The sequence below is a fragment of the Pholcus phalangioides genome, unplaced genomic scaffold (assembly GCF_987345545.1).
Source record: "Pholcus phalangioides strain wild (caught in Gottingen) unplaced genomic scaffold, Ppha-v1.0 ptg000027l_1, whole genome shotgun sequence".
NCBI classification, from domain to species: domain Eukaryota; kingdom Metazoa; phylum Arthropoda; class Arachnida; order Araneae; family Pholcidae; genus Pholcus; species Pholcus phalangioides.
The window spans coordinates 4,411,894-4,427,267 of record NW_028301617.1 but is presented as its reverse complement, the minus strand read 5'-3'; the positions used below and the strand labels follow the sequence as shown (position 1 = coordinate 4,427,267).

The 15,374-nt window shown below is 38.1% G+C and overlaps 1 protein-coding gene across 2 annotated transcripts in view; it reads right to left on the bottom strand.

The window, feature by feature from the left end:
- Nucleotides 1-15,347, bottom strand: part of PolQ (DNA polymerase theta) — a 41,485-nt gene extending 26,138 nt beyond the window's left edge. The window contains exons 1-6 of one of the 2 annotated variants that reach the window (XM_089251596.1): nucleotides 15,253-15,347; nucleotides 7,931-8,257; nucleotides 5,765-5,810; nucleotides 3,384-3,699; nucleotides 1,838-2,112; nucleotides 1,408-1,564 (exon numbers count right to left, since the gene is read on the bottom strand). In XM_089251596.1, coding sequence (XP_089107722.1) covers nucleotides 1,408-1,564; nucleotides 1,838-2,112; nucleotides 3,384-3,699; nucleotides 5,765-5,810; nucleotides 7,931-8,217 — 1,081 coding nt within the window. In that variant the 5' untranslated portion in view covers nucleotides 8,218-8,257; nucleotides 15,253-15,347. Of the gene's footprint in view, nucleotides 1-1,407; nucleotides 1,565-1,837; nucleotides 2,113-3,383; nucleotides 3,700-5,764; nucleotides 5,811-7,930; nucleotides 8,258-10,939; nucleotides 11,012-15,252 lie in introns of those variants that run through there. The other variant, XM_089251595.1, reaches the window with a different exon arrangement.
- Nucleotides 15,348-15,374: the final 27 nt, after the last annotated feature.

Here is a 15,374-nt window from a genome sequence, read left to right as displayed (position 1 = left end):
ATTTTTTTACTCTTTCTTTTCTTTGTGCTATCTCTGAAATCTTACTGTATGCAGTCGGGGAGGGGGGAGAAACAAACTGAACACAACCAGGCTCTTTGTCATTGAAGTAATTTTAGCTCGCATCCTGAAGGATGTGGTTGTGTCTGAAAAAATTCCAGCTCGTGACCCAGTTAGAAGAGTTCTCCCTCACCCAGTCAAACACTCCAACATGATACGAGACAGCAAATCAAAAAGGAATATGGATTATACACAAATGTGCCATATGATACTGTATGAACTCAAAAAAAAATCACACTCAATTTACCCAGCTTTGCCTTGGTAATCTAGTTTAGTAATATGGTGATTTTTCCTGGAGAATTGCATAGCTGCCAAAAGATGATTAGTATTTTTTCTTTTTTCATTTAACAACACAGCACAGACACCATATCATTACAATACAAAACAAAAAATACAAATACAAATGAAAGACAACACAACAAAACAATACATACACTATGCAGCTCTTAGGAACCCACTTGGTCCGTCCTAGAGCATAAAAAAAATTTTGTATACAATAAATAGTGCGCTCTTGATTTATTTGTTTTTTTTCCTTAAGTTTTTTAAATTTTGTGACTTGGTTACCTATTTATATTTTCGATAAGCATTTCAAAATTTGTTATAGGCTTTGAAAATATAAAAATTTATTTTTTGAGATGTTTATTTATTTTAACGTCTGATAATTTTTTTCTGAATTTGTTGTAAATGGTAGGTCCTATGTAATTTGTACTTATTTTCATGCTGATACACGCTTTGTACGAAAACCTTACAACAAAAATAAAAAAGGGATTATTGCTATGCCAATTTTGGTTATAACCAAAAAATTAGCATAGGACTTAAAAACGGGACGAATGGTTATCAATATGAAAGTTACTGTGCTGATCCAACTGTCAAGGGTACCAAATATTTGGCGAATTTCATTTTTTCCTTGCCAGAAAGAAACATTTTGATATGGCTATGCATGATGGTGACAACTAACATTAGCACATGACATTGTTTTGGGAGAAAAATAAAGTTTCAACTGATTTTTTTCCCTGTGCGAGTAAATTCTTTACCAATAATTTCCCCCCAAAAGTAAGGATTTTTTTGTGACTACTGCATTAATTTTGGAGATAAAATAATATTTCAGGAGTCTGGGAGATAAGGTGAAAAATTTGAGGGACTTGGCAGGTATGAAATTATATATCTACAATTTATAGAGCATTTTTTGAATAGAATATTTCTAAAAAAAATTAATCAATGGTCTTCATAATAACAGTTACAAAATTTTCAAGAGTGAAAATTAATGGCGATGAAATAACACAAATAATGAAATAATATTTTTGAAAAACAGAAATTTTTAATGGGGAAAACCAACTTGGCAATACAGACCTAGTTGGGCGATCCTGCTATCTTCCATCAACCTATTAATAAGGTTATTGGCTTTCTCAATAGTACAGATGGCAATGTCGACAGCGTTGAAACCTCCCGGTGGACAATATGTACCCATGTAACCATCTACGATCACACCAGCATCTTGAAATAATTTCTAAAAAACACCCAACCATGTTTTAAACAATTAGAAATTACTGAAATTCGGACAAAATTGGAGGAATTAATCGTGAATTTCTCACACACAAAATCGTTTTTAACTTTAAAAAACTTAACAAAATTGGTTATTGAAAGCTGGAATGGTCAGTATGAAACTAATAGAAATTCGAGTGTGAGAGAGTATTGATTATTATTATGTACATAGTCGGATGTCTTTGGCAATAATTATGCACATGAGCAAGCTATAAAAACATGAAATACTGTGCATTACCTGCAGATAGTTGACTTTTTCCCTCGTCACAGAAACATACGGTAAGATCATCAGAGCTTTCTTCTTAGACTCCAACACCTTTTTCAACATCAGGATTTCGGCAACCAATGTCTTACCGGCACTTGTCGGTGCAGAATACACAAGATTACCACCATCTAAAACGCTTTTCATGGAGAGACATTCGGCTTGCCAGTGAAACATCTTAGATATATTTTGCGATTGGTAGGCATCTACAACACACTCTGGCAAACCCCAGTTAGAGAGATTGAGGAGATCTATGAATACACAAATAACGCTTAATATACATGAATAAAATTTATTTTTAACTTGATAAGACTGAAAAATCTTTAAAATAAAATTCAGTTTTTTCGTGGTTTTGCAATTTATGAAAGTACAGGGTGATTCATATTTCCCCAGGAAAAAAAATGGAATGCTATAGTGGGGAAGCTATGACGAGTGCAGTGAAAGGGAGCCTTGCACTGACCACAGAAGTAATTCAAGTTTTTATAACAGCAGTCGCCAGCAGATGGCACTATGCATTCAACTGAAAGCAGCCAGTGAATGAAAATGGCATTGACTGGTTCATGGGAAATTGAAAAGCTTTCTGTATGTTAGAATTTGCTAAATTGCAGTCAGGCCCACGTGTGTATGGACTTTTTAGTTACGCAGTAAACTGTTACCATTGTAGTATACCTGGATATGCTACAATTACACGAACATCGTGATGACTTCATTTTTTAACAAGATGGAACACCCCCCCCCCCCTCCCATTTCTTGCGGCATGTGTGTGAGTATTTTAATGCTGAATTGCCTCATCATTCGATTGGGCGAGCTTTCAAAGATTATGTTTCTCTTCTGCTTACTGGACTTAACATCATGCAACTTTTTATTGTGAGGCCATGTCAAAAATCTTGTGTTCGTACCCCCCCCCCCCCTTCCCACACTGCTGTGTGATTTAGCAGAACTTCGTGGACGGATCACACATGGTGTCTATACTGCGAATTGTTCCATCTTGGGGAGAGTATGGTTAAAAACAGGATTATATAATTGATGTATGCTGTGTGAGCAAAGGTTCACGCATCAAACACCTGTAAAGTCTGTAAATAAACTTGAATTGTTTCTGTGTTTCTGTATTCAGTGAAAGGCTCCCCTTCGCTATACTCATCATAGTTTCCCCATTATAGCATTCCGAAACCCTAGAAGAAATTATTACCCACCCTGTATGTCTATACAGAGCCGTAACTAGGATGGTGGTGGGGGTATGGGCACATTGGATAGCTTTGCTTCAGAACCTGAAGAGGAATCGAAGATGTTTCTCACCAATGATATGTAGTGGTTGCTTTTACCTCACTGTAGAATTTTTTCTTTTGACCTCAGGGAGTTAAGCCTTGACCTGAAGGTGTGTAAGTTTCGAGTTAGAAATAAGGTGAACATGAACTTTTGGGGCTTTCACCAGAGGGCAGCACTTACAGTTGAACTTTATGACGACCCTGCCTTTGCATGAAGTTTGCTTCACGGTGTTCACAAAAATGGGCTAATAACTTACCATCATGGATATGGTAGCCATTTTCAGGTCTGCTGCCATCCATTTCATCATATATTTTATCTGTTGAACTGGACAGCACAAGTTTCTTCTCTTCCACTTTCAGTTGATTTTTATTACCAAGACTAACAACATTATCCTGAAAGCTACTGTCTGTATCTTTATTGGCATGTGGTGCACTGGACAGCTTCGCTTTAGAACCTGAAGAGGAATCGAAGATGTTTCTCACCAATGATTTCGTCACAACGCTATCATCTTTCAGGAGATCTTCATCAAATGAGTTGTTGAAATCACTCATCTTATTACAATAAGGCTTTACCTAGACGGGGGGGGGGGGGGGGGATACATTGGAAAAAAAGAGCACAAATAAATATAACAAACTTTACAAAGTGAATTTCAGTCATAAACAGCAATTGATGGGCTTGGTGGAAAAGAATGATCATTTTGGCTGAAATTATACAAGCTAATCAGTTTGGTTGCACTACAATCCTCTTAAACACTTATGAGAACTAATCAAACTGAGATATAAAGTTTGAAGCGAATTACGAACCATGCATTCATGTAGACTCACAAGGAATTGAAAGTAGAGTGAGCGAAACAGAGGTTGGTACATGAACTGCCCGTTCTAACGAACCGGCACATGCCGGAATGCATTTGTTCTAATGTATATGTGACCCTAACGTATTTATGTTGTCGAGTTGTACTTGTTTCTTGTTCATGCTGCCATCTATCTTCCATTTTCTACAGTAAAGGTGGAAATGCTTGAGTTTTCATGTTATGCCAGTATCATGTTGTAGGTCTGCCTGCTCTCTGCAGAGAGACTTTTTTGAATGAGCTGCCTTGAAGATGGAAAACAAACTTCAGCCAACTGCCACTGTGCCCTCAATGGGGTTTGAACCTGGATCCTCAGGATGAGAGTCCAGCACGATGTCCACATGACCGCACAGCAGTGGTCTTAGCGGTCTATAGCCCACGGCGGCAATTCTTCAGAGGGGCAGAAAATTTGAGGAATGAGCGGCCAAGAAAATTAGGAGAATTGGACGAGAAGGACAATGAAATTTGTGTAACCCTCAATAAATCCACCTCTGCCCAGACAACAAAGGAGTAGGTCAGGGAGTGACCAAAACAGTATTCTAGAGAGTTTGCAAGTACATGTGTAAGCAAAAGAGTGACTTAAAGCATGTGCAAGAATATGATTGACTGAAACAGTGTGCAAGCACATCAGCGACTAGAACAGTGTGCAAGCATGTGAATGACTAAAAAAGTGACTTTATAGACATGGGTGTACTTGCAGGAGTGGGGGAGGAGACCAAGAGCAGATTATTTAGCACAGGGTAGTGAATCCAAGGAAAGAGTAGTCAAGAAAATTTGATTAGAATGGGAGAAGGGGCGGCAAAATTTATTTAGCTTACAGATGGCAAAATCATAAATGCATCTCTGTAACCAGTTGAAAACTTTAATCGATTCTTAGCACTGGTATTGATGTGAAGTCAAACTCTTATGCCAGTCCATATATTTATAAGAAGACAACCATAAATACATTTTATGGACATTGTGTAATATTTCATCATGTGTGTGTATATATATATATATTGTTTCCAGGTTTTGTAATTGCATTGTTAATATATATGGCATCTTCATATTTGTTATGGGCATCTTTTTTTCAGCCACCTCGTTGGGCATTTTGCCTGTTACAGCCTTGTATTTGCATTTATCCCAGAAAAGTGTCAAACTCACAAAACACGCAATTCTGTTCTTAGATTTATCAAATTTTTATTCTGGTGATTTTTTTCAACTTCACTTATGCCAAGAAATATAGCAAATAAATATCACTTAAAAATTAATTCAGAAGAAATGACAAAAAAAAGTTCTGATGACAATAAATACAGCTGATGTTTGTCATAATGACCATGCATTATAGCTACTGTTCTATTACAACAAATGACAAATGGTACAATAAGTCCCAAATGTTTCACATAATGATTATAGGTCCATCATATCACATCTCTCTCATGCCAGAAGCACGAATGTGCAATGTCCTTGGAGAAAAAAAAGGACGTGGAAAATGCCGTTTGAATGTTTACTCTATCCATGTTACTCTATGGGGGTTACTTTCTTAAAATGTTTTGTAATGTGTTTTTCAATAGGGATACACGCATTTGCGTTTCTGGCAGAACTTAGATAGCAAAACAAGGTATCCAAAAAGTTCATTAAAAAAAGAAGAAAAATTTGCACATTCGTGCTTCTGGCATGTGAGGGGAGAAATATGATTTGGTTATAATGACCAACAGATATAACATCCTTTTTTGGTGGAACAATGTATGTTCGTTATAACGAGCATCAACTGTGTAAATACAAGAACACAATTGAAATGTGATTGATACCAATTTGGAAGATGACGATTTTGAACTGTTCAATTTATTCCTGAGCCTGAGGGAAGAAAACGGGGGAAAAATCAAGATCAAGAAAAACAAAAACAGACTATAACAAGGCATCCAATGATAAATTTTCCAAAAAAAATTAAGCAATCCGACAAACACTAAAGACAAAATTTGTATATTGACAACAGGTGTGAAGTTGGCATCACTCCCATTCAGAGTATTTGCTAACTTATGAACTGCACCCCCTCCATGCTTTAGTATCTTGATGGTAGAGAGAACATCCCTACAACTAGCATTTAACACAGAACTTTTATTCCCTAAATGGGTCCTCGGGTGCAGACTCTCCATCCTCAAATTTAACAAATTCAAAATTAAAAGTGACATTCTAAAAAATGCATTTAAGTTAAAAAAATAGTAGCATATCAATCTCGGAAGACTTCTCATCTGAACACGCAAGCTCCGTGGGAAAATCTGGAGTGCTTCTCAAAAATTTTGTGATAGGGGCCTGAAGGTCAAACTTTATCATAATTTTGCTCTTACCAATAACTGTAAATATGTTTAGGATCCCTCTTCTAACGATATTGTTCCTATCTTCCACACCCAATCTAGTAGTAACCCTCCTTCGCCCTCCCACTCCTACTACAATGCCCCCCCCCCTTCAGGCCACCCCTCTCCAGAACACTCGCATCATTCACCCAACCCCTAAGTTGAAAAATAAAGTCTTCAAGTTGGGCACCATTAACACTAGAAGATTAAGAAATAAAGTTGATTTTCTGGAATCAATCCACTTGACCACCCCAAAAAATTAAAACCTATTTTTGCCTCTACAGATTGTTTTAAATTCAGTTTCTTTCACAATACCATAGTTGAATGGAACAAACTCCCCTCTACTATTGTTAACTCCCTCACGATCTCCAATTTCTTGTCTAATGTCTCAAAGCATATGTGTAATCTACCGCGTCCTCATGTATAGGCCTTGGAGCCAACAATATTGTATAAATAAATACATAACTTTTATTGTGAAAAATCATAGAAAAAATAGCTCATAGCAGCTGCATTAGCAGAAACACCCTGCATGCCTTTATAATGAACCTATAAGTCCTTGATATCTCACTGATTGCAGATTCCTTTGACGGCAGATTTTGGCAAAGTATTCCAAGTATGAGCGAAATATTCTTCCCTCCATGAGAAAAACTCCATCCCCCCCCCCCGTCTTAGTTACCCTTTTCCCTGTTATTAGACATGCTGACTTCTAATTTTTCAAGCCCTGGCCTTCATGATTAGTGGATAACAGATTATCCAGAGATGCTGTCACTTCTCACTATTCCTACAAAGGTTTTGACAGCTGGTTGATGGGAAGATAAATTCAGGGAAGAAAATTCAACTGGCTTTGCGGGGGAATAGAACCCATGTTCTCTCACTTGTCTAGTGAGAGCCCTAGACCAGACTACAACGCCAGCGAATCCTCTTTCCTTAGAGAGCTCGTTTGGGGTGAACAAAGCCATACATGGACAGCCAGACCTAACTCATGCCAAAGCTCACAATTCCTGACACTGCCACTTGATGGTGAGGATAGTGGTCTAGGGCCCTCTAAGTGAGAGGACGTGGGCTCAATTCCCTCACAAGACCAATTGGATTTTCTTTCCTGCATTCATCTCTCCAACAGCCAGCTACCATTTATAGTAATGGTGGAGAGTGAAACCATCTTAGACTAAGTCACCATCTGGTGGCAGTGTCAGAAATTACGAGCTTTAGCCTGAGTTAGGTCTGGCTGTCTGTGGGAAGAGGATTCATTGGCTTTGTAGTCTAGTGCGCTTACCCAACAAATGAGAGGATGTGGGTTTGATTCCCCTGCAAAGACCAGTTGAATTTTCTTTCCTGGATTTACCTTCGCATCAGCCAACTGTCAAAACCTTTGTTATAACAGATTAGATTAATGCCAGCACAATTTTATGGCAACCGAGATTGGTTTGCTTTCCCAGACGGAATTTTTACCCAAGCTCTATTTGATAATCTCTTTCACACAGCAGTTGTTAAAACCCCATGAGGGCCGTCTTTCCCAGGAATCAGTTTGAGAGAAGTATAATCAAGATTTTTGATACTTAAGGTTAGCCAATCAGACTAAGAGATCGATAAACAGAAGTTAAAAATTACACATATTTATCTTACCTGAATGAATTTTCCTTCATCCCCGATGATCTGGGCTGCCCAATCCTGCTTCGAGTCACAAAACTTGCATTCACTTTCGCAGACGATGGCCGGAGCTTTCCCTTTTCTCCGTTATAATTGCCTATTGACTTCGACACCACAGAGCTGTAGTTTCTACTGCTGCTGGTGTTATTATGCTGAGGAGAGTCGAAGCATTCATCCGGAAAATCTATTGTTTCCCGGAATGATTTGATCGTTGTATTTCCCGGTGCCTTCATTTTCTTCCAGTTGGCAACATACTTGTGCATATCCGGCTATGAGCTGCCACGATGCAACTCAAATGAAATTCTGTGCAAAAAAAACAAAGACAAAATTAATTAAAATAAATATAAAACTGGGGGTCTATTTGCATTACGAATCTCTGGAGATACAGAGTTAAACTATTTCGTTATGAAAGTGTGTGTGAGCCCGAAAGAGGTGTCAAAACTAGAGAGTGAAATCATTGAATTTGTCTTGAAAATGCTCAGGCTGTAACTTGTACATTGACATTGTGGCGCAAAGGTAATTTCTTTGGATTTTAGTCATTGCATTTTTAGTTAAATATAGTTTATTTTTCAACGTAAATATAATTGTTTACCATTGTTACATATTATTGATCGATCTCGTTCCTATGTTATTGCCACTGATCTGGCCAATTATGTTGTATTTCTTGTTGCTATTCTGAAATGTCATTGTACGCTTTTTAAAATTTTGTTATTCATGCAAGTGTGATTGATGTTATTGTGATATGGCGTTCTGTTTTCCGTCGCGAGATGGAGTGTATCTGCCAATCGATTGCTCCGAGACAAGGATTGTTTTGTAATCGTATAAATATGCTTCTCTCATGATCACTTCACTTTACTATCGCTTTGCTCCCAATCTCAGCTGGTCCAAATGTAATTATTTTTTTAATCGTAAAGTTTCTTTGAGTTATTTCTACAGATCGAAACTATGATAGAGTTCCCCTGCTAGTCTATGACTTGAGTGACAGCTCTTGCTACGATGCGATGACAAACTTGTGATGATCCTGTCGCTCAAAGTAGCTACAGTCCTCTATTTTTATGACATCTCTATGGCTTATACATGGCAAGGCATCATTGATCACTCATTCATTTATTCGAAATACACACATCTTGCACTGATCTTTGTGATTTATTATCTCGGAATGGTTGGTTCTTCACTGTGCTTGTAAGGTGGACTTTGGAGACTGAATTTCTTGAGTGTCAAGAGGGAATGGGATACCCAGTGTGGTATGAACTTCTTGCTCCTGATGCGATCCACCTTTTTTGACAGTTACAAATGGTTTATAGAAAATTCACTGCCATGCAATTCACTACTAGGAAAAATCACAGACAACAGTCAGTGAGTGAAGAATGGCCGAGTGAGTGAATCAGTAAATGATACAGTAGTTAGTGAGTGAGTGACAGAGTGGTTAGTGTTGATGAGTGAGCAAACTAGTGAATGAGTGTCATGATGAGTGGCTCAGTGAATGAGTTGGTGACCAGGTGAATGAGCATCATGATGAGCGACACAGTGGTAGACAGGGATCTATATACCCCAAAGCAGAATGTTTAACACTGTTCTGCGACGAGCCCTCGGCTGACTGGAAATGTTTTGCGGTAAAAATCCCCATACATATAATAGTGTTTTTTGCAATTTTTCTTAAAATTCTTCCACATTGTTCTGCAGTAACAGCAATTGTTCTACGTCGCAGATTTCGGCACATTCTGCTTTGGGGCATATATATATATATAGAGTGAGCGAGTGACAGAATGAATGATCTAGTAGGTGTGTGACCTGGTGATTGTGACAGAGTAAGTGACCTGGTAGGTTAGTGATAGAATTAGCAACCTAGTCAGGGAGCAACAGAGTGAGCAATCTAGTAAGCGAGTGAGAGTGAGTGACCAACCAGGTTATTGAGTGTATAACAGACTGAGCAACCTAGTGAGTTGATGATAGAATGAGTGGCCCAGTGAGTGAATGACAAAGTGAGCAACCTAGTGAGTTGATGATAGAATGAGTGGCCCAGTGAGTGAATGACAAAGTGAGCAACCTAGTGAGTAAGTGAGTGACCTAGAGATCAAGTGTGACCAGCCTGAGAGAGTGATTGAGTTATATAGTGAGCAACATTGAGTGAGTGAATTTTCCAGACACAGTTATGAATTATGTTGAACAGATATATCTGCAATTAGGTTTACTGAAGAGAGTTAATTGAAAAACGTAAACGACTGTGTGATAAAACTAAATTTTAATCGTAGATGCATTGAGTGAAGTGTGTAATCATGTTAATTCTCTAACGGAATTGTAAATAAAAGACATGAGGTGAACAAGATTGCTTGTTTTCATTGTTGTCTGCAACCTTGATGTTTCTGGGAATGCAACAGTTCAAAGTTGCAAGGCAACAACATTGGCTTCTACTTGCATTGCAAACTTTCCAAGATAGCATAAAACAATTTCATTACGAAAGCGGGCATGAACCTGACGCCCAGACTGGAAGCGGTATCAAAACCAAACTGAAATCATTAGATTTCTCTCAAAAATACCTATCATGCATTGGGTTCTACTTGCATCACGAACCTCTTGAGATAGAGCATAAAACAATTTTAATGCGGAAGCGAGCTGCAAACCTGGTGTCAAGACAGGAAGAGATATCAAAACCAGAGCTGTATTGGTGGGTTTGTTTTAAAGAGATCTTCCTGCAGACATAAAAAACATTGATATATATATATATATATATATATATATATATATATATACTCTTAATACTTCCTGAAATGGGAGCGTTTAAAGGATTTTGCTATGCAACTTTTTTGTGAATGAATCCAGCATTGTCAGATGATCGAAAAGACGTTTTCATGTCAAAAAATTAATAATTAAAATCAGTTGCCAAACAAAAGAACTGATGAATTAAACTGTCACAGAAATGAAAGCAAATAAAACACACTTATATTGATGGTAATGATATTATTGACAAACATAAATAATTCAAACCATTTCAATAAGATGCTCATTACAACGACAACCATCATTTCATCGAAAATGAGCATTCCGGGTAGTATGTTCTGGAAGAAAAACAGACTAGTGATTATATGAAAACATTCAGGACTTATCACAGGGATGCACAAGGATTTTTGTGAGGGGCAGGGCCAAACAAGATTTTGCCTCTCCCCACCACTACAAAATGTGATCTTATGAGTTTTTGTTCCCTTCTAGAATTTGCCGTGGCCATGCTCACCATGATCGCTACAAAGAGCATCAACAAGCACCAGGTTGCCACGGCAACTAAAAAAATTTTATTTTTACCAGAAATTTCACGCCTTGCTGAATGGAGATGAGCTGTTGTTGCAAGGTTATTACTAAACCAGACATGCACCTCGTCTATATTCCTCTACAGAACTTCTAACGTATTGGTACATGTTGCAATGTGTGTGTACGTATAGTGAAGTTTGTTTTTGTATAATGCTTGTTATGTTTAGTACTGCCATCTGCAATCAATTTTTTCAAACTATGAGTTTTTTTTCTCAACTCATAGTTAGTGAAATGTAATGAATGAATAATTATACTGTTGTAGGCCTGTTGCTCTCTGCAGCGAGACTGTTTAACAGGAAAATTGGCTCGCATTCATGCCTCGAAAAGTTGGGAACCGAAGAAAACCAACTTCAGCCGACCACCACTTTGGCGACAGTGGGTTTGAATCGGATCCTCGCGATGCGAGTTTCTACTGTATATCAGACAGCTGCCGTGGTGGTCGAGCGATCACAGTGACAGACGCACATCGTGATGACTTGGGTTCATATCGCCACCACTGCCACAGTGATGGGCGACTGAAGCTGGTTTCCTGTGGTTCCCAACTTCAAGGAGCGAATGCGAGCCGATCTCCCCGTTAAAAAGTCTCGCCACAGAGAGAAACAGACATGCTACAGTACAAATATTCAACCATTACACTTTGCTCATAGATGGCAGCACTGTAATTTAAAACATGACACTAGATACGTACTCTGACTACTAGGTACTTACACACACACACACTTCCGGCACAACTCAATTGGTAATAAATTACCCATGGTGATAGACTGGAATTACGCTGGGTTTAAATGAATGAATGTATATCTGATACATTTCAAATTGTCACAGCCCTAACTAAATTAGATGCTGGTTTCTCATTGACATTTACGCTCTGGATTCTTTTGCCGCTCTCTATTTTCTATAGCTTTGACATACCTCTGCATAATATTCCCATTTATAGTATTGAAATATCTCAGTCCAATAGTCTCTTGATATCTACAATAGATAGTTGTCACAAAGCTCAATAGCCGAGTCAACTCATTTTTTACACGACTAATTTTCCATGATTTAATCCCCCTAGAATGGTAAGGTTAAACTGAGTAAAGTGTTAATAACCTAATAAGTATATTACATTATCCTTTTCCTTGCTGCATGCCCCCCCCCCGGAGCACTTACGCTGAGATACAGTCAAATCCCGTTTTAACGAATACTGTTATAGCAAAAATATTGTTTTAATGAACACTTTTCTAATCCCCCAGATATGTTTACATAGCGACAGTGCAAATACCTGGAATTCCTTTATAACGAAATTTCATTGCGACGAAGTGATTTCTGCAGTCTCTTGGAGTTCATTATAACAGGATTCGACTGTATTTGGCAGGGGGCAGGCTAGGATCTCTCATGAGGACGCCCAAAACACAATAAATGGTGTAATTTCTATAGATTTTATAGGGCTATAAGGTGACGTCATTTGGAAGAAAAAAAGAGAGAGAATGAAGACACGTTTTTGAAAATAGCAGTTGGAAGTTTCAAAAGACGCGCTAGAAACAATAAAAAACAACCATCAGCGCCATCTCACTGTATTTTTTTCCACAGAAAGAACATTCTAGAACAACGACAACCCAGCAGGCAACGGCGAAGCGGAACACCACAGTGCACAGCGAATTATTTCCAGAAAAAAATCACCACTTTGGTGTATCCCTTATACCGAAGCTGTTCCGCTTTGGTATAAGGGACACGCCAAATTGGTGACTTTTTTCCGGCGATAAGTTGCCATCATTGGCAAGCTCTAGTTCGTTGTTGTTCTGCTGGGTTGTCGTTGTTCCAGAATGTTCGAAGAATTCTGCCTGGCGGTGGCGCTTGTTGTTTTTTTTCCGTGTTCCTAGCGCGTCTTTCAAACGGGTCTTACTGCCATTTTCAAACTGGTTTTCTCTTTTTCCATTCTATTCTCTCTCTTTTTTTCTTCCAAATGACATCACTTTATAGCCGCGGCGTTTTGAAAAACCGTTGGGATAATTCATTTTCTCTTCTTTCCATATATATGATGTAGTGTGTGTGTCGGATTAATTATTTTGGATATCTTTTCCCTCAGGTTGTACCTTTAATATTTTCCAATATTTATTCTTTTCTACATGCAGGATGCCCCTGCATCATTATTATTTTATTTATAAGAACCCGGATTCCCGGAAAGAGAGTCCGGGTTTTAATTTATAATACAGTCGACCCCCAGTATTGCTAGTAACACTAGCAATCGTCATTCACGTGTTTTGTTTACAAAATTTGAGTTGTACGTGTTTAGGATGGCTCATTTTTCTAATACTAATGATAATGTTTCGAAAAGACAAAAAAAGTGAAAACTTTACAAAAAAAATTGATATATTGCCTATGTATGCTTGTGGAGAAAGTAAATCAATTGCTGTTGTTGCCCGCTATTATATGGAATCAACGAATCTACGGTGAGATATATCAAGAAAAAGGAATCTGAAATTCAATTAGCCGAGGCTGTAGCTGCACCTATGGCAGCGAAAACTTTGCATTGCCTACGGGACCCATGTGTTTCTCATAGAGAAAATGCTGTTTTTCGGGGGTCAAGACTGCCACAAAAAAGGTATTCCAATTGATTGTAATATTATAAATTAAAAGGCGAAAAATTTTTACTCTTCTATAAAGGAAAGAGCTGGTGAAATGTCTATTTCATCAGAACTTTATGCAAGTAAAGGTTGATTTCATAGGTTTAAGAAACGATTTGGATTATGCAATGTAAAAAATCGCTTACGATCAAGCTTCTGACGACCAGGAGGCAGCTAGAAAATTTCCAAGGAAATTATAGAAGACATTGTCACGTTAGCGAAACAGGTGAGGGGAGAAGGGTTCAATGATATGGATATAGAAGAAACTCTGAACAGCTAAAAATTAATAGCAATTCAGAGACATTAGCCGAAGAGGAATTAATGGAGCTGAGTGACTGCTCCTGAAACTGAAGCTGTGCCAGATGAAGAAGATCAAGATAAAGAGTAAAAACCAGTTCAACATATGTAACATAGCGGAAGGGTTTCGCAAGTTTAAATCAGCAATAGATTATTTTCATGACATAGATTCTTCTATGGTATGTGCTTCACATGTAGGAAAATTAGTAGAGGAAGTCTTATCAAAACATACTTGATGATATGAAGAAGAAACGGCAAACAGAAATCACAGTGTTCCTCCAAGAAAATCATCTCCATCCTCTTTTACATATCCTTTCTACCACTGCGTCACCCTGCTCTTCCAATACCTCCTAAATAGCTTAGTATCTAGGAGGTATTGGAGTATTGATATCTAGGAGTATTACTTAGATGTAGTATCTAGGAGGTATTGGTTCTTCTCCTGATGTTCAATAAACGAGATATACAAAAAAACCTATGGTTTCGGTTATTCGCGGTCACCTCCGGAACGTAACCCCCGCGAATACGGGGGGCCGACTGTACATAGAATATATTTATTTATACAACATGCGGGACTGTTGTTTATTTATAAGAACCCGGATAGAGAGTCCGGGTTTTAATTTATAATTATTTTTTTATTATAATTATGCTTGTTGGTTTTAGCATTTTTATGCTCGCTCAATCCAGCTCTTATTTATGTTTCCATTTCTGTTGTGTTTCATGATATTTTTCATATTGTTTTCTATGCTGGCGATTTTTTTTTTCGGCGCTCGTGACGTGACTAACGGCCTTGGCGACTTTAGATGGGGGTCGTCGGACATATTTGGCGCCGAAAATCGCCAACCTGTTCCTTATACCGAAGCTGTTCTTTTTATACAGTAAAAAAAAATGACGAATGGATTCAACCACCCAGGGTCGGAGCCCGGGGTGTTTCCCCCCCCCCCCACTTCTCCCCATGTAGCGACAATGCCCTGATAGCGCCAATTACCCTAATCGATTTCCCTCTTAAATACCTCACACTGCCAACTCGACTTTAATAAAACAAATATATAAGCAGCTTTTGCAATCGAACATTAGCCAATAATTAATAATTACCCTAACCGATGAAGCACCAACACAAAAAACGAATAGCTTCATGTTTGTTTACATTTTCTTTCAAAGAGGCGCCATTCTCGGGATTCAAATTAGGTAGTTCGAAAAACTGTGGTCATTTCACC